Below are 18,793 nucleotides of genomic sequence, written 5' to 3'. Positions count from 1 at the left end.
TAAAACATTCCAGCTGCACAGTAGAAAAAAGTATGTGGATTTTGACTGTCCACCACAATGTGTCATTTGTTACAACGCTCAACCACTACCACAGTAAATACATTCACTCTTTTCCTTTTCAGCTTATGAGGTTTACATTAGAGTGGATGTTTCCCATAGCAAACAATCAAAACTGGCATTTAGCATTGGAGCAGATAACACATTGCATAATAACACTAAAGTCTATATCAGGACACATTCAGCATTGAGAAATTTGCTAATTTGTTAAGTTGTGGTTAGTTTATGTAACCACTGTATCTACGGTGGCAAGTTTGCACAGGCCTGCATTAGTCAGCTATAACTGACCGCACAATAAAAATGTAAGACAGATTTTGTGCACAGTTTCATCATGTTCAGAATATTAGAAAATGTTAATTCCTGTCATGCTCTGAGTAGGTGGTAGAACAGCTGTGATTTGCTCTGGGGACATAAGGTATAGGAGACTGGTGCTATTCTGAGCACAGCACGCTGTATTCACTTACTTATGTACTGTTTACAACTTTTTACAGCTGTGTTCCAGAACAATCTGTTCATCAGGGGAGTACACTCAGGACCTGTAACACCTACACTATTGCATCCTGTTGCAGGCCCAAACTGTAGCTACTAGTGCACCCCTACTAGTTCCAGATAATTTTAGAGTTCTGGAATCAGGCCTACATTATCATCATTAATGCTAGTTAGTTAGTTAGTTAGTTAGCTAGCTAGCTAGCATTAGTAGTAGCCAACCCATTAGCTAGCCTGCAGTGGGCTTGAACCTAGTTTATCATTGTAACTAATATTACATCATCATAAACTTTTATCTTTTAAGTTGTGCCACAAAATGAAATGATGTTTTGCTAACTTTCCATCTTCACAAGTTAACCATTCAAATAGCTATACACTGAGAGAATAATTTAATTTACTGTGCAGTTTAAAGGCTGTCATGATACAGGCAACTTTTAAGTGTATAGTGTGTAAAATTTAGTGGCATCCCGCAGTAAGGTTGCAGAACTGAAACTTTTCCCATGTGCAAAGCATGTAGGAGAACTGTGGTGGCCTACGTGAAGACACAAAAATGCTATATCAAGAGAAAGTTTTTGATAAGTCTGTCCTGGGGTACTGTAGCAAAATGGCGGCCCCATTATAAGATAACCTGCTTTATGTGTAGATAAAAACAGCTCATTCTAAGGTACTAAAACCACAATAATTCTTATTTTCTGGTAATTATACACCAATAAAAACATAAGGTAGTTGTTAATAATGGATACCATCTTTTGCCAATAGATGGGGCTAAATCCTACAAACTGGACCTTTGGGGCAGAATGTTTTATTGCATGCTTATCAATGCATGAGCTGACGTTAATCAGTCAACAGACCTTAGTGTTGTTCCATTGCACTCTGGCAGAACTACATCAATGGTCTCAGACCAGGTACGGGCAGCAAGGATTAAAAAAACAGAGCATATGAAATTTTGAGACATTAAACAGCAAAATATGCCAGACATTATACTTTACCAGAAGTCTAGTGCAGAGGCTCTATAAACGGATGCTGCCGCAGAGGAACGTCAGAAGACTCACCTGTAAATGATTCACATCAATATGGACTTTGTGCTCTACAAGGAATCATAATTGATGCATTTTCAATTCCAAGCCATCAGTCTGCCTCATTTATTCATTTATCAAAACCAGGATATGAGAGACTGGTAGCTCAGCGAAGAATTGATTATAGAGCTCGACAAACTGTTGCTCTTCTTATTAGTTAAACTGGCCATAAATACTCAATAACAGAGTGAACTATTTTGGGTCAGACCAGTTTCTGGCCGAACACATCCACAGTTAGATATAAGTTGAGTGTTCTGCCAGAATTTATTTAACTGCAAAGAAAGACTTTTCACTCTTTTGGATAAAGAATGTTTTCCACCGATCACTCCTCCTACTCAATTCATCTCTCCATATCTGTTGTCTGCCCAGTTTGTGCACACATCTCAAAATGAATATAGACTTAGTCAGAGTATTTATAGTTGTCTGATTCCCATAGCTTAATTCAAAATACAGCGTATGCTTTGGCAGGTCTTGCTTTAGCCCAGCTCTGGCCTTGTTGGTGGCAATTTTTCATTACATTAAACAGATCTCCTTTGTTGTGTTAATGAGATGCTGTTTCTGCTACCATGGGTATATGGCTGCTGGATCTGCAGAGACAGAGGGGACTGAGCAGTACAGTGGGTCAGTGCAGGTCAAGCAGGCAAATACTGGGACATTTTAAGCAAATGAAAGTAGAGAGGAACATAGGAAAAAGATAAAAAACTTTGCCTGCTTGGATTTATTTGTGACACTTACCTAACGGATTATAGAAACCCGGTGAAGTTTGCAGTCTGCCCCAGTTCATTGCTTCACAGAATAAACAATAAGGAAAACATTTTAGGAAATTTGCATACACTCACTTATTTGCACTTTAATCTCTGTTTATATGATCTGCATTCGCCACTTTGTATGTACATGGTCCTCTTAAGTGCAAATGGATCTGTTTTTGCAGCAGTCACTGTTAAGATGAGGACTGTTTGAGCAATGAAAAACGAGAATTACTTTCTGTGCATTCTTAATATGGTTCATGTTAGCAGCAGAGAGAGCAAGGCTTATAGTTTTTGAAGATACAATGAGAGTGCTGTTCAGAGAAGCAATGCCATAAAGATCATAAAGCATATGTAAATAAGCCACAACTTTCTTTAAATGTCCAGAAATACACACAGTGGTCAGAGAAAAGTCCATTTTTGTGTACGTGTGTGCATACAAGGAATTTAATAGTGAAAGTGGCAGTTTTATTTCTGTCCAGAGGCAGTGCAAACTCAATGAGCCGTGCAGTAACGCGCTTTGTCTCCTTGTCCCTTCCTCAACTCCACTTGTTTCTCTTTGTCCCCCTCTTTCCTTTCGCCATCCTTTTCTTCCTCCGTCATTTTCTTAGCTGTGTGTGTGCACATGCGTTGTGTGTGTGTGTGTGTGTGTGTGTGTGTGTGTGTGTGTGTGTGTGTGTTTGCGCCCTGGTTGCGGCCCAAGTCCCTTCTCAGCCCTGGTTTGTCATGGCTGGAGCACTTCCTCTTAATGGATACATAGTGCTTGCCAGCAGCCTGACACACAAAAGAGAGAGGAAGGCGGCAATGGGAGGGAAGAAAAAACAAAAACACAAAAAAAACAAAAACAAAAGAAAGAGTGGTCAGAGGGAGATAAAGAGGGGGTGGAGAATAAGAGAGCAAAATGGGATAGGGAGCAGGAGAGGTGATGTTGGAGAGAAGAATAGATTTTGACAGTAAACTGATGCTAATACAGCAATGGGTAACAATCATCGAGTAGTAACGCAGTAAAAAGGACACAAACTACAGCCTGCACTAATAATACTAACAGTTTTTATCTATATAGCGCCTTTCAAGAGACCCAAGAATGCTGAACAAACAAAACAAGACAGAGCAAGATAAACAGACTAGCTGCCAAAGGCCTGTGTGAATAAGTGTCTTTTCAGCGCAGACTTGAAAGTGTCCAGAGATGGAGCATGGCGAATCTCCGTAGGGAGAGTGTTCCAGAGGGTGGGGGCCACCACACTGAAGGCTCTATCCCCAAAGGTCCGCCTATTGGTGCAGAGATGGAGAGGAGGCCTGAGGACCTCAGGTTCCATGATGGGGTAGGCTGGTGCAGAAGGTCCAGTAGGTGCAGTGGAGCGAGGTTGTGGAGCGATTTGTAGGCAAGCAGAAGAAGTTTGTAGGTTATGCGGAACTTAACCAGAAGCCAGTGCAGGTGAATGAGGGTGGGGGTGATGTGCTGCCAAGGCCTAGTGCGGGTAAGCATCCTGGCAGCTGAGTTTTGCACATACTGGAGCCTGTCGAGGACTTTATCGGGGGCCCCGAACAGGACTCCATTGCAATAATCCAGCCAGGATGTAATGAAGGCATGGATCAGGGTCTCAGCCACAGAATCTGAGAGCGAAAGGTGGAGTCTGGAAATTTTTGAAGGTGAAAAAAGGCAGATTTGGTGACAGATTTGATGTGTAACTCATATGATAGGTTAGAGTCCAGGATGATGCCCAGGTTGCGTGCTTCTGGCACAGGAGAGATGGAGCAGCTGTCCACATGGAGGAGAAGATCTCCAAACTTCCGGAGCAGTGCCTTGGGAGCCACGACCATGAGCTCTGTTTTTTACTGTTAAGTTTGAGGTGGTTAGTGGTCATCCAGATTTTAATTTCTTGGAGGCAGTTGACAAGGGACTGTGGAGGGAGCTGGGTGGATGGTGATGTGCTAAGGTACAGTTGGGTGTCGTCGGCATAATAGTGGATCTAAAACACTAAATCTGTTGTATGCATAGACTGGATGAAATAATGGTTGTAGCCATTGTGACACCATCCATTGGTTTGTGGACCATTTTGAAGTCTTGGTTTTGGTATTTTGGCTGTCACCATCTTGGATTTTTGGTGCCAAATTTGAGCTTATGTGGGCATGATGGAGCTAACCTTAATGCTAGCTGCTAACTTGGTTAACATGATGCACTCACAGCCATGATTAACGGTGATAATGCTGATGCTAATTTTTGCTGGTGAAAAACAGGAAAAGAAAGGAACATACGACTTCTTAGAGGGTCCTCTAGTACAATCAAATGCTACAGTAGACTTGCGTGAACTGAAAACACCCTGAAATAGCGATGGTTGGGGTTACACCATGGTTATGTTACCTAAGCAATGTTGTCTTTGTGGTAGCAACTTGTCAGTAGATGGCACCCAACTGTAACTCAAAGTAGCCAAGCCCTAAATCATGCCTACCTTTAAGGCCTAATAAAATAGAAATGGGTGACTTGTGCAAACCCCCCACCCCTGTACAGCTGTCATGGCTGTTGAAATTAGCTATAGAGACCAAAACCTTTTGTTGAGCCAGGCTGTAAACGTGTCTATTTCTGCTGTAAAGTTTGGCATTTTAACATGGGGGTCGATGGCAATTGCCTCGCTTCTGGAGCCAGCCTCAAGTGGCCGTTCAAAGAACTGCAGTTTTTAGCTCTTCCACGTTGGCTTCATTTTTCAGCTCCAGATGTTGTGGCTTGTTTATATGCAAACATAAGTATGCTGCAGGAGTTTTATTGTGCAATACAGATAGCCTCTATTTTTAGCAAGCCCATGTATACAGTGCAGTCCATTACATTTTAAATAGGTCACAGATGTAGATACGCATTCATCTAATTAATGGGATGTTACCTAAAGGTTGTCCATTACAATGCAGTTGTAGTTCATCACAGTTACTGGAAGAGAATGAGGGTGAGACAGTTTAACATTATATATAAAATTTATAAAAAACAGTGTTTTGAGTGTGAATAGTGACAGAGTGGAGATTTTACCCTTGGTTTGAAAAAATTTCACCCTTGACTGATTTACTTGGATGGGTCCCTGGAGCTCTTTGGCAAAGGCATCCAGTAAGTTTTCTGTTGTAATGACAACAGAGAAGGTAAAATCTAAGGTCATTTAACATTTGTAAAAGTGTGTTTTATCTTTAATCAGATGTTTTTGCCTCCCTGCTCTCTGAGTCTGTAGCAAACTAATTGGGTTCTAAAGGATGATGGTGCATGTGTGTGTGTTTTGAAAGCCTTGATGTACTGAATCACACAGTCGTACCTGGCCAGACTCCCCGCGGACTCAGAGACCCCATCTGCTCTCTGTCATACCTCATCACTCTTGTTCATTTTTACTCTCCGTCTCTTCTCCCTTTCCAACCATTTGATGTTCTTGGCAGAAACAGCAGGGCAGCATCGAAGTTATGTACACGTTGTGATCACATACAGCTAAACCTTTTGCTGACAGTTTTTGGCACGGTGAAGCCATTGAGATTTGACTACTAACAGTTTGCAGACAGAATGATCAAATGTTCCACAGGAAACGTCAACACCACATTTTCTTTTTTTAGGAGACAGTTATCTATCACATTTATGCAAAGCATTTCAAGTGCTCAAGTGGAAAAAAAAAAAAAACAATGATAATCAGTTGAGCCTTTGATTGGCATGGTAGCCGGCCAGCAGTCAGTCATTCTCAAGGACAGTTCAATGAGTAAGGTGTGTCATTTTAATGGTGACAGCCTTGTGTTTGTAGCAGGATGCTTTCGCACCGTCAGTGACAGTCCTGTGAACAGACAGAAAGCTGCAAATGACTTTTTCCTCCCTGTCAACAACTGTCTGATGCACTCTGCCAGCTGGATGCACTCTGCTAGTTCAGATGTGGCCCAGCCCACAGCCTGTATGTCGAAGGGGCTTGCTGCAGGAAAGCTGGCCTACAAACTTCTGCAAGAAGAGATATTCAACACTGATAAAAGTTTTCCATTTTAGCATGTCATTTAATATTGCCTCATCTCTGAAATTATATAGATATATTTTTTTCAGAAAGTTAATAGAAAATCTGGCAGTGCAGTGATGGTTTCTTTTTTATTAAATTCATCTGGCCACGTTTCTGTCGCTGTGCACGCTCTACACAGCAACAGAAGTTCTTGCAACCTGACATCTGAGGCTGGGAATACTAGGCTTTTTACAGATCACTTAATAGTTACAAACAATATGATGAAAAAAATTAGAGCAGAATTAGGTTAGAAAGGTTAGGTTTAGAAAGTCAAATCAGATAGATGGGATAAACACACCAAAAGTAACTATATAATGTAATACAATGCATTACCCAGACATACATATATATATATACAGTAGATTCCTGTTCTGTATCAGTACAGCAGGACTGTACACTTTAGAGAGGGAGAGAGCATGATAGTACAACCAGGCAGCGGTAATGATTGACAGCTTGAATTTTATATGAGGTTGTCTCCCACATTTATTTATGTGTATCAGACAAGTTGCTAAAAAAGTAAGAACATTTTGTGCTCCTCAACTGCCAGCCAGCTCTTGAGAAAAGCCAAGCCTGAAGTTGCGTAAAAAACAACTTGGAAAGTACATTCAGCAGAGTGCAGATCTTCACTAGCCGGAGCTGATCACAGCCCGTCCAGACAATGCACCGGCCGCAGGTGCGCACTGGTGGAATTGCCTCTCCTGGCTCCCTTACAGTCAAGATGGCAGCAAAGATAACATAAGACGAGATCTTTTTTCATCTTGTATCATGCCTTACTTTATATTAGGTGTGGAATTGATCTGCAGATGCTCAGGTTTAAAATGAGTCCAAACTTTTCCATAGATGTCAGTTTTTTAGCCATGACAAAGGCCAAAATGTGGCCTGCAACAAACAGTAAGGTTTCTTGATTTTAGCTGAGGTGATTTCCAGAAATGCCCTTTGCTTTGTGCTCTTGTTATGTAGTTTTGTATAAGACTCCTGACTCCTACTGGCCAGTTAAGAGGAGTTAGGAGTCAGCAGTCAATGACGGCGTTAAAAAGTCAGTAAAACAGTTTTTTCAACAACTATGAATTATCGAAACTATGAGAGGTTTTTGAGCATACAGTCAGAAATGTATACAAACAGTATGAGGCTGATTGGTCCAGTAATATGAGAGATTAGCTACTGGAAGACAGATACACAAACTCACACATAAACTCACACATCCGAATGCATTATCCCCTCCAGGGTTACACCAGGTGGAGATTAAAAAAAAAATAAAACTATGTATGGAGTGCTAACTAAAGTGTACATTGTTACTAAACTGTTCCTGTGAAATATCTTGCATCACAAAATGGCATCACAAAACAGATTTTTTAAGTAATTTAATTTAGTGAAGCTAAGTAATGAAACCTAAGTGGAAGACTACTTTAAGACTGAAAATGATTATGTCTACTTTTGGTCAGAGGCTGTGGTAAGATATCTTAACATGGTTACAGAGTCTTCCCTCAATAAATCCCACACAGCATGCTTGCTAAAAATGTCACATAATCCAGAAGAACTGCCAAGGTGACTGAGCTGCATGTGAAGGTGTGCATCACAGACGAGGGATTTAACTGCAGGTGCTGCAGTGTTGTGTGCTTGTGTGTCAATGTATGCATGTAGGCATGTATGTTAAGTCATTTAAAAAGCATACACCGCACACCATACCAGGGCATAGCAACCAGCCTATTTAAGCATTTAACTAATTCAGTCAAACAAAGCACCATCTCCATTTCAGAGTCCAGTGCATGAATAAGTTATTTTATCCTTGGACTGTCAATACTGAAACCCAGCCGTCTCTCTCTGTCTCAGAGGGCTTTTCTTCCTGCCTTAGCAATTCAATCAGGACAAATCACTGCACTGAGGCGGGAGTGGTAATGCGGAAATATTTATGTTGATAGTAGAACTGGTGAAATTCCATATATACACTTGCAATAACAAACAGTCAGTCAGTGATTATGTTCCATTATGCGAAGGAATTGCTTTAATGCATTTAAAATGCGCCTGTTTGTTTCCTCCTGCAGACCAGCTTATGTTCTGTTAATGCAATCAGGAAAAAAAATGTATAGCCTCTCAAACTGAAAGACTGAGAGACATTTAAATCACTTGGAATTCATGACATGTTGTTTGGATAATTATGTTTAAGTAATACCAGTGGGCTTCTACATAATTTAACAAGGACAGATTTTGTTGTTGGTTATGTTTCCTGTGGGTGCTTTTTTATTATCTTGGTTTGCTTTTTAACAAAGTGCAAACTGCGTCCTCGTGCTATTGGAAGTGGCAGCAGTTCTCTAAAGGCAGAACAAGCAGAAACAATTATGTCACTCTTTTTTAGGCCCATCTGTTTAGCTGTCACTTACTGACCTAGAAACAAGGTGGAATCACATTACAAAACACATCAGTGGAAGAACACAGACGAGGGAGAAACAAAGTGAGGGTGTCCCTGATGGACTAACACAGACCACTTTTCAGAGAGTTGGATCTAAATGCTGGTTGTTTTTAGTTGATTTGGGAAATTAAAATCTGCATACTGCATTTGACTGAAATAAAAGTGTTCCCCATTTACTTTAAATGTTTTTCCTATTTCTTTGAAGTTGTGAAAACCAAATCCCTGTTTTCCACACAGTAGGAGGAATCACCACTGCCATTCTGAACGACTATACAATTTAAAGTCTCTTTGTCCTAACTTCATGCCCTCCTTTTTGTTACTTTGTGTGAGCAGCTGATGACCAAGCATCCATCCAAGCGTCTGGGCTGTGGCACTGAGGGAGAGAGGGACATCAGAGAACACGCCTTCTTCAGACGTATTGATTGGGAACGCCTCCAGAACAGGGAGATACAGCCGCCCTTCAAGCCCAAAGTGGTAAGTACTGTGCACATACTCTTTAGCAATGAACTTGCTTAGGGTTTGATTTACACCTCATAGTCCAATTAAGTGTGATCCCGCTCGGCATAATTACCTCAACTAATGTCAAGATGATTGGTAGCCTCTCTCACATGAGTTAAGCCTTCATTAAAACAAGGCCACATTTCTCATTACACTTGTTTGTTCTTGTCATAAAGGGAATGTTGCTGTTTTGAGCTGTTATATATGGGTGCAAGGTGCAAAGTGCGACACAGAGCCAGCAAAGAGGCAGTTTCATTACCTACTCCTGTTCAGAATTTAAGGAAATTTCGCTGAGGTGGAAAAGTTAGTGTAACGTCTAAGCAAATAAATCATGACATTTATGAAGCATCTAAATGAAAAATCAACAAAACCTTCCATTTCACTGGAAATGAAAAGTAGCCTTTAAAATCTGTGAGGACGGATAAGATTGTAAACATCTAATACATTGTTTTCTATCATTGAGGTTTGACTGGCACTCTTCTTGTTATGCACAGTTTTATTATACAGTAGTGGACTGGGGAGTAGTGCAGCCTTAGTGTGGCCAAAGTGTAAGGTAGTGGATGAAAAATGAGGGAAAAAAACAGCATTTTCTTTGGCTGATTTTTGCTGTTTTCATTGAAAATAGGCACTACATTTATATGTAAACCTGACTACTTGCTATCCAGCAACGTCTACTGCCACAAAAATACTGAAAATGCACCATCACTCGCTGCATACATTATTTACTGCACTTTGCACCATGCACCAATTCAGTACACTTTTGGGTGAATTCACAAAGAATCAATTGTAGTTGCTGATAGCTTCATGAATTGCACATCACCATCTTCTTTGTGTCAAAGTTCAGTTGACAAACGATATTGGATTAATGACATTACAGCACAGTGAAGCCCATAAACCTTCGCAGCCGAGTGCATTTTGCCCTTTTTTGTATCTGATTTCAATTATCCACGTTGCAAAGTATGAATATTGCCTTTGCAAGAATACAGTAGGCAGAACAATAGTGGAAAGGAAAAGAAAACTGGAAATTTCAAACCCTGAGCTACAGGTCCTGACCAACGAGATGCAACAGCACATCTGGCATGATGATGCCTTCACCCCGGCTACATCACTGCTGCCATGATCACTGCAAAGTCTGGGTGTCACATCTCTAATAAATACTCTTCAGTTACCACCAGTTCTCCAAAGATGCTAATAATTTCACTGCAACAGCGTGTGACTGTTAGCGCTGATCTTTGTTAATTGGACTGTTTTTGCAATGAAGCGCATTTGCATAGAAGGGGGCCAATTTTGCACCAAATGTTTTACCTGATTTGAATATGTGCCAGTAGCGCAGGACCACCAAAACGCTATTTGCTTGGCAGTACAGTAAGAAGTGCATATCACCCTTTGCAGGTGCTTTTTAGAATTACACACTTTCTTTTTGTCTGGTTTGTGCAGGTTTAGTAGTCATAAAAGTGACAAAATACTTCAATCCATTGGTTCTAATGCATTTGTTTCCTTAGGCTTTACCATCTTCTTGTTTTGTTCCATCCACCACCCTTACTTTGTGCCATAAAGCAATGAGCAATCAAATCCAACACAATTTTAAATGCTATTCTTGTCATTGGTCTTATATGTCTACCTTCATTTTGTATTAATGTAGTGATGACTAACTGATGTCAGATTGATTTTAATTAACTTATTACCTCCTCTCAAACCATGCATGCAACACAATACAAATAAAAAAAGACAAATAAACAAATAGAACTTTCTGAACCTCATGCATCTAAAAAAACAAGTACAGATGTGCTCATCGCTACAGGACAAATCTTTCATAGCAAAAGACTTTATGCCCCAGACTTTACTCCCTTGGGGAGTATGTGTTCTTGGCTGTTTGTTGACCAACTTGTGCAGTACCTCAGCCTTCAGTCAGATTTGTCAGGGGAAGGATATTGGGCAAAACTTTTCTAGCTACTGTCCTCAAGTACGGTAATGGTGTTGTTTTTTTGTTTGTTTTACTTGCATTTTACTTGATTGTCTTTACAAATTAAATTTATATTGACAGATGGTGAAGGTTTAAACAACTTGCACAGTATTAGGTATTAAGTGTCCCATGTGTTATGTAAACAGTGTTCAAATAAGATATAACAGGAGGTGCATAATGTAGCAGTCCAGACAAAGTTAGTTGCGAGTTATATAATGTGTTATATTTTCTGGAATGTCAATGAGATGCTTAAAATGGAATTGACACAAAATTGTCCAGTCTTAACTTCATGCTAAAGCTCATACTGAAATCTGAGCTTCTCAGGTGTTTCCAAGGACCACCACCCCGAGCAACACACACACATACACAGAAAATTCTTATCTACACACGCCACATTTTATAGTGGGATCACTCTCCCCAAGGCTTCCATTAACATTTCATCCAGTATCATTTAGTGCACTTAAAATTCACTTTATCACACCAGGAAATCCCTCATGTTAATATTCTAAAATGTGCCATAAAAATGCTCATGTCTAGTGTATTTATGCATATCATGGAATATTATGAAATTTGAAGTTTTAATGTACACAGTTTATTGCAGTGAAAGCAAATTAACTACAACCATATGGGATGTACAGTCGCCACCAGTTTGAGTTGACAGAGTGCATGGTGGAAAAATTCAGGAGAGGATATGTAACAAAGTTAAGAGAGTGTACTTCAAGTCCTTGGCATGCACTTTTAAAACTCACTGAGCTACAGCAAAATGCCCCTGCCCTTAAAATGTACTAACAGGTGACAAAGACAAAAAAGCAAAGATGGTTTGTAATTCTCTATGGAATTACAGCCACATAGGTCGTCTGTGCCGGCAGCTTATTCCGACCCATACTTATGTTTTTTGTTTGGCAGCTACCTCTAGTGATGGTAGTAGTTATGAAAGTAATAATGGCAGATGTGTAGGATGAAGTCAGGTGAGGTAGTATAAAAAGCGACAAAGTCTGCAAAGGGAGGAGGTTTGGGTGAACACATGGGTCAAACAAACACAGAACTTTGACCCAGGAGACCGCTGTTCATGTCTCATGTGGAACCAAAAGTCAACATTGACTTATTCCGAGTATGTACCTTACTAAACTGATGTCAGTTATGTAACGTAGCTAAGCAATGTCACGTATGTAACAGAAGGTAATCTGTGTACGTCACTTAAAATATAAGAGAGTACTTATTTTAACCTAAACCATGTTACTTTTGCAAATCTAACCAAGTAATTTTGTGGCAAAACAAATAAACACACGTTTAACAATCTTAGCCACGTGTTTAAAACTGCGACAGTGCGTGCTCTCCAAAGGTCGTATATGTCATGTTGGGAATAGATAGATAGATAGATAGATGGTGTACAATGGTGGATATTAGGAAGTGACCATACTGTATTTCTTTCACTGAAATTTATCTTTGCTGTTGATGGTGCATCGTTACCTTTGATATACGACAATCATCCTTCCATCCATCCATGCATTTGCTTTGTATCTGCTCATTTTGTGCAAAAGGGGTGAGAGAGATGGGGATCAAGAGGCAGAGCACCAAGAACAGGTTGCTGTAGTGTGTCAGGGCTTCTGTGAGGCTACAGTGTAATCTACCAGCACATGCGTCACAGATGTATTGTTGGCACTCCAATATGGTTTGGAGATTTAAAGTAAATGACTGTTGTAATTTACCAGACCTATGTTATTACAGTAGGTTATACAAAGGTGACTGCATTATACAGGATATATTCATGTGTGTCGAGACAGCTGATGTAATCTGACTGCAGTCCTTTGTAACATTCCCATTAGGAGTCTCTGACAGTGCTGGAGAATGTGAAGAATCTGAGACACAACAAGGAAGTCATACCATTAGTGTAGTCCACTACCCACTCTGAGACGAATGTCGGAATTTTAAGTGATTCCAGAGTCTGTGTTATATAATTCAGTTTTGAAAAATTATCATATTGTGTGCAGTAAAAAGAAAGTTAAATGGGGCTTTGCTCATTAAAGAGAATTGTTACATTAAACATAGTCTGAAGTCAGTCTGATGTGGAATATAATGCTGCCTTAACATGACACTCTTGTATAGTCAGAACACAGCTGCAGGCGCAGGCTACTTATGGCTTGTGTTATATGAGCCATAAATAATTTCAAAGCCTCTCATCTGAATGTATAATTAATGTAACATCCATTTATTATGAATGCATATCTCATATAGCTTGCATTTTCCTGCACAGTGAGGGGTAGTTTTGACGTCTCTGGAGATACACATGATCATGTAGAGCATACACACTTTCTCCCCGTGTCTTTCCATCAGTCTCCTCCATATATACACACACAGACTCATACAGGCCTTATATAGACAGGAGGCAATAGGCAACAGAGATGAAGTAGGTCACTTGTGTCTTGTGTGTATGTATAAGTTTGTGTGTGTGTGTGTGTGTGTGTGTGTGTCTGTCTGTCTGTCTTAAACATTCAGTGTAAATATTGTAGTTCTCTTCTGTTTCAACCCTCAAGGGCTCCAGTTCCTCTAATAAGGTGAATCCTGACCTCTTTGTCCATGTAGTCTCCCGTTGAGTGGACATGCTGGGTGTCCTGGAAATGCTGTGTGTGCTTTGTGTGTGTATGTGAGCAAATGTACGCGTGTGGGAAGGTTGAAGAAACTGAAGGTTAACGGAGATTGAGAAAAGCAGGGGAGGAAGATTTCCTTGCATGTACGCCTCGTCTCTCTGTGTCGACTTGCTGCATATGTGTGTAGTAGGGGTAATCGATGATCAGAGGGAGAGAGGAAAGCTTCTGTGCTTGTATATTTGCACATGCCGAAGTTGCAGGGAGGAGGATGCATGCAAACGGGCATGTCCTTTTGCACAATGCATGCTTGCATGCGTCTGGTTCCGATGCAGATAAGGGTGAAAGATGAGAGAGGTGAAAAGAGAGTAAGAACCTATCGTTGAATGCTCTCTGTTACCACCGTAACCTGCTCCATAATGATCCATCATGTCCATCTCACTGTGCCATGTAATACAGCGCTGTTCCTGAGTCCATTACCACCAAATGGCTATCATTATAAACATCCCTCTCACCCCTCACAAGGTCTAACCCTGTCTCTCTAATCCACTCCTCTTCTTTCCTTGTGGTTCTATCCCTGCTCAATCTCACTTCATCTGCCTGTGACAGCTGTGGAATTGCAATCAATACACCGGCTGCACCCAGCTGAGACATTTAAACCATCTGTATTTATAGCACCAGAGCTTCAGACAGCACAGAGGACAAAGCGTGTGTGGTAGAATGAGTGTCAGTGCAGGCTCCATAGTTGATCCATAGTTACAGTGCTGGATGCTGTCACCGTGCAGGTAACAAACCAAGCACATGATTAAATGCCAGCCACATCTCAGCGAGCAGTGTTGGTGTGAAATCAGGCAAATTTTGTGAGTAAAACACACGCGTTTTACAACCACTTGTGGATGGCCGAACGTCCTTATGGCTGAAGGGAGCAGAGAGATGGAGAAAGTAGGTCAAATAGGAAGCTGCTGATTGATAGTGATGGGAGCAGTGAATGAAGGGAGGGAGTCAGGGCAAGAAAGAGTGGGAGGTCTTAGTCACTGCACAGAAGTCTTGGAACAGTGTCCAAGGAAGGGATGCGCATGCCTGATGGGATACAGACACACACACACACACACACACACACACACACACACACACACACACACACACACAGAAAATGAAGGCAATACGGATGACTTGTGAGTCACTGTAGCTGTAAGAAGATGAGAGGCACAGACTGTTGCAACTTGACTGAGCATATCTGCCTTTCCTCTTTTAGCTTACGGGACATAAGAGGGAGCATTTTCAGTTTGTTTATGTAGTTATTTTTTCTATTTAATTATTTATTTTCAAAGTTGGGGTAGGGCTGTGTGTTGGCAAGAGTCTGGCGATCCAATACATGTCTTGATACAGGGGTCACGATTCAGTATATTGCGATATTTAAAGTTTTTGTCCAATCTAATTTTAGAAGCTATAGATACATAGATCTGCTTTATGACTCTTCCTATTTTGTAGGCCTGTTCTTTGTGTTTACGCGAGTGATGTGTTGTTACGTTGGAGTGGAAGAGTCAAATGGCTTAAGTTAGATTACAACACTGCTATCTAGCAGTTGGGAGTTTAAACCATAGACTGTAAAAAGTAATGGATGTAGCTACCATAGCATCACCTATGGCTTTATGGAGTCCTGTTTTGAAGCCTCGAGTTCAGCATTTCTGTTGTCGCCATCTTGGTTTTTTGAAGCCAGAGGCAACCACATTTGGTCTAGAGGCTGGTGCAGTGGAGGAGCGAGGGGTGGATCTGGCTAAGAAGCTGAGAACACTATTGGCAGACAGCCTGTCACTCAAAGCAGCCCGCCCTTAATTAAGTGTAACTTTAAGCCTTAATAAAATGTTAACGAGTGAGTTATATAGAAATTCACCCCCGTACAGTTGTCAAAAATGGGGAAATTAGCTACAGAGACCAAAACCATTTTTTTTCACCAGGCCATAAACATGTTTATTTCTGCTGTAAAGTTGGGCATTTTACCATGGGGATGTATAGGGATTGTCTGCCTTCCAGAGCCACCCTCAAGTGGTCATTCAAAGAACTGCAGTTTTTGGCACTTTCTCATTGGCTTCATTTTTCAGCCCTGCCACTGGGCTTAAACACAACACAAAATGGACTACTGCCCCCAATCTTTGACTGTAAATCATTGATTAAAATCAATTCAGTGTTTTGAGAATCTGTTAAGTATCACAAAACATAGCATAGCAATACTCAAGTGTAGTCATATCTTCACATGACCCTAATTTGGGATCATGAGAATTTTCTATCATCGCTATCATTAAATCTGCATTTACTTTCTCAACAGATTGTTTGTCAGAAAATGTTTGTATGAAGTTTTACATCTGCATCGATGCCGCAGGAGTTTGTAAATGTGAAACTGGCTTAAAACGAACCATGATGTTCTGATCAGCTTTTTTTTAGTTTACTTAGTAGTCCAACTCTTTGGATCATGTGTTTAGCCAAAGTACAAGTGGTCATGTTCATGGAAGGTTCTAATTAAGTCTTCAGCTCTCTGCACCAATACCCCATGGATACAACTGTGCTGTGGTTTACTCATATTACACATTAATAAAATAAAGCAGTGAAACTTTAGTTGTAGATAAATTCCATAGAAGTCAGCAAAACATTTCTGCACATGTGGAATAAACTAAAATTCTATACTGCATTGCAATTTGTTACTTCCCCACTCTGCCCTGCAGATGAAGTATTGTTCTCTGTTCAATGTTCAATAATATCTTAAGTACAAATGACTGATGCCCTTCTGTGAGCTGTGAGCTGCTGACGACAAGCAAACATTTCATCAAAACAAAGCAAGATGTTCGGGAGATTATGACAAGAACAGAAAGCTTCTCATGCCAGTGACTTCAGAGAGAGAGAGAGGGAGGTAGAGACAGAGGGAGAGTCATGGCACAACTCTTATTGGAGGCAGGCACTCATTTACCATCCTAAGTAGCTGAGTGTTCTTTTAATATGCTTGAGTGCAGAGGCGTGCGCGTCTGTGTGTGTGGAGAGAGAGGGGGGGAGATTAAAGATGAGAGAAAGTAGGTCAAAAACCCATGTAGGACACTGTGTCACCGTGTATGGGAGGATGTATCAACAGCATAATAGCTTTGGTCTCACCCCATAAGGGTTGGCTGAATCTCACCATGAGAAAATAGGAGATGTAAGACCAGCGTTTAGTTTATATGTTTCTGGAAATATCACAAAGGCAGTGGGGCAGATTTTCATGACCATAGTTCATAATCTCATTTTCTGGTTTTGTTCTTGCTGGGATAATCTTTTTAGCTTTTTTTTTATCTTATAAGAGCAGCTCTTATAAAATACTTTCTAGTGTATTCAAGGTCCAGGACACTCTTGCACACAAAACAGAATTTTTTTTTTTTTTTTTTTACTTTCAGCACTCAGTACTGTGAGAAGCAAATACAAAATGCTAAGTCCCACAACCTCTCTGTTAGGGCCCTGACACACCAAGCCACATGTCGGCTGTTGGGCAGCGTTGGGCCGTCAGTGAGTGTCTGTCGCCCTAGCTTTTGTGGTATGTCCCGCACTGTTGCCGCTAGTTGGCCCCTGTCCAGCAGTTTTTGGCAGATTCAGCATGTTGAATCAGTCTGAGCTGGTAGAGAGTGAAATACTCTGATTGGCAGTTCAGCTTCGTGGACGTGAAGAGAACAGAAGAGAGGATATCAAACAAACAGCTAAAGTTAAGAAGGCGTGAGATTGAAACACACTTGTTATATTAGGGTAGGATGATTCTTTTTAGCCATTGAGCTCTTTAGCAGAACCGGTTCATAATTGTTTTTGTTAAATCTAATTTGTAACCATCAGGTTGTGTTGTTGATGTGCCAACTGGCTAACTAGCATCGACTAGCCGTTGGCCTTTCGGCTTCCTTTTTTGATGAGAAATACAGACTACCACAGTCTGCTGGTGTTGAAAGTTACTTGCTCTCATGCAGGTGCAAAGTGTATATGCTAGTTGGCTGTTGGCCTGTAGTCTTTGCCTCGTCTTCAAGTTCAACTTTTTGGCCGAGACACAGGTGATGTTAGGCAATGCAACGGCCGTTCTTCGTCAGCACTGGTTCTTTGACATCGGTTTGGCGCGTCTTGACCTTAAAAAAGACCGCGTTGAACCACATTTGACAAAAAATTCCAAAGACAGCTCTGCCAGTTTGCCAGCTGAAGCTCCACTCTACATATGCTTCGCTTTACACACTGGTAGGAATATCACTTGAGAACAGAGGCCCGGTGTCACAAGGAGTAACTGTACTGTGATCCAAAAAAGGCACATCTCAGTGCTGGCAATTGTCGGTGGAAGTCGGAGTGAAAAATGTGTCACTTCGCTTGAGCGACAGGTGGTCAGTGATGGATAGAAGAAGACAAGGATAGGAGAGAAGGAGAGACACAGCAGTTGAAGGATGCTGGAGACTACCCATCAGGTACCTGCTATGTGGGAAAGAGAGAGTACCTTCGGAGACACACAAACACATTTTAAAGTGTATATCCTGTCTTCTATCTGCTCTGACAGGGTGGTAGTGGCTTGGAGTGGACCTCACCTGTCAGTGACAATAGTCATGGGAAGACATTTATAAAAACCTCACACACACACATGCACTTTAGAAATGTCTGTGTCTCAATGTTTTTATGTTCTGCTGTGTTCACTTCTGTTAAATCACCTGACGTGTGTTGTCTTGCCTCACCAATAAAAAAAAAAAAAAAAAAGACGAAAGTAAATATAGAAATGTCTGTACTGTTATACCACACTGTGCTTGCTTGACAAATGCAGCCAGACATTTCTAAACACACAAAGACTGACACACAAGCCGCTGCTGGCACACACAGGCACACTGACACTCACATAAAACACAAACATGCACACACACACTTCCATGTCTTGTCCGTGAATGTAGGGCAGCAGTGGATAAGGCCAATTAGTCACAAGTTAGTCAAGAGTTTCAA

General features: G+C 40.9%; 1 protein-coding gene across 5 annotated transcripts in view; it reads left to right on the top strand.

The window, feature by feature from the left end:
- prkcaa (protein kinase C, alpha, a) overlaps positions 1-18,793 on the top strand; it is a 213,890-nt gene that overhangs the window by 182,306 nt on the left and 12,791 nt on the right. For 3 of the 5 annotated variants that reach the window (XM_049568332.1, XM_049568341.1, XM_049568314.1), the window contains one exon: positions 9,107-9,247. In XM_049568332.1, the coding sequence (XP_049424289.1) occupies positions 9,107-9,247 (141 nt within the window). Of the gene's footprint in view, positions 1-9,106; positions 9,248-13,768; positions 13,790-18,793 lie in introns of all 5 variants that reach the window. The other 2 variants (XM_049568323.1, XM_049568305.1) reach the window with 1 other exon arrangement.

The sequence above is a fragment of the Epinephelus fuscoguttatus genome, linkage group LG3, assembly GCF_011397635.1.
Source record: "Epinephelus fuscoguttatus linkage group LG3, E.fuscoguttatus.final_Chr_v1".
Lineage (NCBI taxonomy): Eukaryota > Metazoa > Chordata > Actinopteri > Perciformes > Serranidae > Epinephelus > Epinephelus fuscoguttatus.
The sequence above is the reverse complement of the archived record's forward strand: the minus strand, read 5'-3'. Positions and strand labels throughout refer to the sequence as shown.